Source organism: Vombatus ursinus, unplaced genomic scaffold (genome assembly GCF_900497805.2).
Source record: "Vombatus ursinus unplaced genomic scaffold, bare-nosed wombat genome assembly UNPS02004915.1, whole genome shotgun sequence".
Taxonomy (NCBI): Eukaryota; Metazoa; Chordata; class Mammalia; order Diprotodontia; family Vombatidae; genus Vombatus; species Vombatus ursinus.
Window position 1 is genome coordinate 1,745 of NW_020944693.1, and position 3,857 is coordinate 5,601.

At 34.8% G+C, this 3,857-nt stretch overlaps 1 protein-coding gene across 1 annotated transcript; it reads left to right on the top strand.

Annotated features, from left to right (window-relative positions):
- Positions 1–272: 272 nt before the first annotated feature.
- LOC114028480 (olfactory receptor 13A1-like) lies at positions 273–992 on the top strand. The gene has a single exon (XM_027842729.1). The coding sequence runs from the start codon at positions 273–275 to the stop codon at positions 990–992; it is 720 nt and encodes a 239-aa protein (XP_027698530.1).
- Positions 993–3,857: the final 2,865 nt, after the last annotated feature.

Here is a 3,857-nt window from a genome sequence, read left to right on the forward strand (position 1 = left end):
TGTGTGTGTGTGTGATTTAACTCTGCAGACAGAAAGAATTCATTGAGAAGAGATCTGACTAACCAAATCACATGTCTCTATTTTGGGTCTGTGTTATAATACAGTTTGATGACTTTGTCAAAATTTAATTTTGGAATATCAAAGTATTTTTAATTTGCCTCATTTTAATTCAGATCTTTGTTTTTCTTTTTTCTTTAGTGAACAAAACAATCTATTGTTGTTTGGTTTTTGTGCGCATACCCTAACAAAAGAAATCCTAACCACCTACTCATATGGCATCAAGCAATCATTCATCAGTGACTGAGTTCGCCATACAAAGTTTCTCTGAAAATCCTCAGGTTCAGATCTTCCTCTTCAGCCTCTTCTTAGGACTTTTCATAGTGGCTTTCACAGGTAACTCCCTCATTGTCATTGTGATCAGTCTAAATCCAGGCCTCCATATACCCACGTACCTTTTCCTTATAAATTTGGCCTTGATGGATGTTCTCTCTCCCTCCACTGTGGTGCCCAAGTTGCTGCAGAACCTAATGACCAAGAACACCATTTCCTATGGTGGCTGCATAGCTCAGATCTATCTCCTAAGCTGGTGTTTGGGGGCAGAGCTCTTGCTTTCCACAGCCATGGCCTATGATCAGTATGTAGCCATCTGCCAGCCCCTCCACTACAGCACTATTATGAGCAAGGCAGCTTGCTGCCTCATAGCATCTGCAGTTTGGGCTATCAGTGGGACCAATACAACAATACACATTATATTGACTGTTCGCTTGTCTTTTTGTGGTCCTGATTTCATGGATCAATTCTTTTATGAGATTCCTCCACTATTGCCTCTCTCCAGCTCCTTAACCTATATCAACAATGTCATGGCACTTGAGGCAGACATGTTCTATGCTATTTTCAATTTTCTGCTCATTCTGGTGTCCTATGGTTTCATCATCTCCAGCATCTTGAAAATCCGGACCAAGGAAGGGACAACTGATTATTACATCCTATGAATAAAATGGACTTTGAATGAAGTAGATTTTCAAATATTCTTGATAAAAACTGAATTGAAAAAAGAGCTTTGAAATACACATATAGAACTATTTATATTCTAATGGAGATAGAAAAGAATGTTAAAAGATTTCCTTTGGAACCCTATTATCAAAGGGATCATAGAGGAAGTCAACTGAAACACAGACTGATAAAGAGTTTTGTTTTGAAGATGTAAGAAAAGAGTCCATTGGAGAATATACATTAAGGAGAGATGGGAGAAAAATGGGAGCTTTGTGAAGACATAATCAGCTTTTATCCATAGGCATATATCCAAACACAGTTAAAATGAAGAAAGTGAATGTCTCTTTAATTAGGTTTTAATCTAAATTGGTCAAAAGATGCCAGAACACAGAGAGTTTGGTATATAAATATATTCAACTGAACAAGGAAAAAATAAGAAAAAGGAAGAGGGAAAGGGGAAATATAAGTGGAAAGGTGTATTTAGGAAGCTATTGGTGTTTTTCAATATAACAAATACTACACTTGGACAGGGGATAGTAAGGAAATGGTTAAAAGTGGGGAAAAGAACAATAACTTTAAATAAACAGGAACAAAGGGCTATACAGAAGGAAAACCACAAGAGAATTAAATGGACGGGAGTAAACAATTATCACAGCTGTGAGTGTTCTTTCGATGAACTTTTCTATAAGAATTTAGAAGAATTTCAAAGTACCAAAAATTATTGTATAGAGCTTGAAAAAATAACAGCAAAATTCATTTGGAATAACAAGATGTCTAGAATATCAAGGGAGCTAATGAAAAGAAATGTAGGGGAAGGTGGCCCAGTCATTCCAAAAACATTTATAGCAGCTATTTTTGTGGTGGCAAAGAATTGGAAATTGAGGGACTGCTCATCAACTGGGGAATAGCTGAACAGGTTGTGGCATATGAATGTGATTGAATACTATTGTACTACAAGAAATGATGAGCAGGCAGACTTCAGAAAAACCTGCAAAGTATTGTATGGACTGATGCTGAGTGAAGTGAGCAGAACAAGGAGAACGTTGTACACAGAAACAGCCATGTTGTGCGATGACTAACTTTGAGAGGCTTAACCCTTCTCAGCAATGCAAGGATCTCAGACGTCTCCAAAGGTCTCATGATGGAAAATACTATCCCCTTCCAAAGAAAGAACTATGGAATTTGAATGTAGATGGAAGCATACTATTAGGTACATTTTGTCTTTTGTGTTTTGTTTCCTCTTTTTGGTTGTTCCTCCTATTAATTCTAATTCTTCCTTACAATATCACTAATGTGAAAATATGTTTAATAGGATGCATATGTAAAGCCTACTTCAGATTGCATGCAATGTTGGAGAGGGAGGTAAGGAAGGAGGGGGAGAAAAATTTAAAATTCAAATGCTTATGGAAGTGATTGTTGAAAAATTAAAATAAATTAATAAAAAATCCCTTTATTCCTGGTATAAATCCCACTTAATCTTTTAGCTAGTATTTTATTTAGAATTTTTGCATCCATATTCATTAAGGAATTTGGTCTATAATTTTCTTTTTCTGTTTTGCTGTTTCCTTGTTTAGGTATCAATATCATATTTATTTCATAAAAATAATTTGGTAGGATCCCTTCTTTACCTAATATTCCAAATATTTTATTTAATATTGAAATTAGTTGATCTTTAAATGTTTCATCGTATTCACTGGTAAATCTATCTGGTCCTGGTCTTTTTTACTTTTGAAGCTCATTTCTGGCTTTTTCAATTTCTTTTTCTAAAATAATCTGTTTAGATATTCTATTTCCTCTTCTGCTAATCTAGGCCATTTATATTTTTGTAAATATTCTTCCATTTCACTTAAATTGTTAAATTTATTGGCATATAATTGGGCAAAGCAACTCATAATTCCTATAATTTCTTCTTTGTTAGTGTTATATTCACCCTTTTTATTTTTGATACTAGTGATTTGGTTTTCTTCTCTCTTTTTGAAATATATTTATATCTAAATATAGTCTTATTTTTTATGAAAAAACAAAAGTTACCCAGCAAATATAATACCAAAGTTGAAAAAGTTGGATTTTAATGAATTAGAAGACTAACATACATTCCTGATGAAAAGAACAGCTATGGAAAAACATTGAAGGTCAAATACAGGAGTTAAAAATCATAAAAAGATAAACATAAGGGAAAAATAATAAACTACTTGAATTCAAATATGGGGGAATAATACATGTATTTCTTCTGTACCTTCTCATCATCAGTGCTCATGGAGGGAGTCTAGATTAAAAGCTTGAGAGAGATTTTGTTATGTGTTGATGGTCTTAGAAGAATGGAAAGAGAAGGGGAAACTAATACATTGGAAAAGATGTAGAGGGCAAGAAAGGTTAAAGAAAAGTATCTTACCTAATCAGGGTACACAAGTACGCTTCTATTCAAACAAGAAGCATGGGAGCTGATATTTTAACCTGACTCTCATCTGAACTGGTCACAAGAGGAGAGACAAGCATGCACACACACACACACACACACACACACACACACACACACACACACGCAATTGAGCTTCACATAGTAAAGTGTACATGCCCCTTTTCTACTTCTTCACATAGGCTTCATCATCTGAACTACTTCTTTTCCCAGTCATGGAAAAGCAGGATTGCTAAAAACGTTCTGTATTGTCTTGATGTCTAGAGTGTGCTACATCTGTGATGTTATTTAGTCATTAAACACTATTCTTCTAATTCAACTTTCCTGTTGGGAACCCAATTCCATTACTCATGTCTTCTGTGAAATTTCACTTCCCCATCTCTTATTGTCCTCATGTACTTCCACCTGTACAAATAATACTATAACTCTCCTGGCAGATGCGTTCTAT

What these genes read in the sequence shown, in the direction of transcription:
- LOC114028480 (XM_027842729.1), top strand. Translation starts at nt 273, where the DNA reads ATGGCATCAAGCAATCATTCATCAGTGACTGAGTTCGCCATACAAAGT.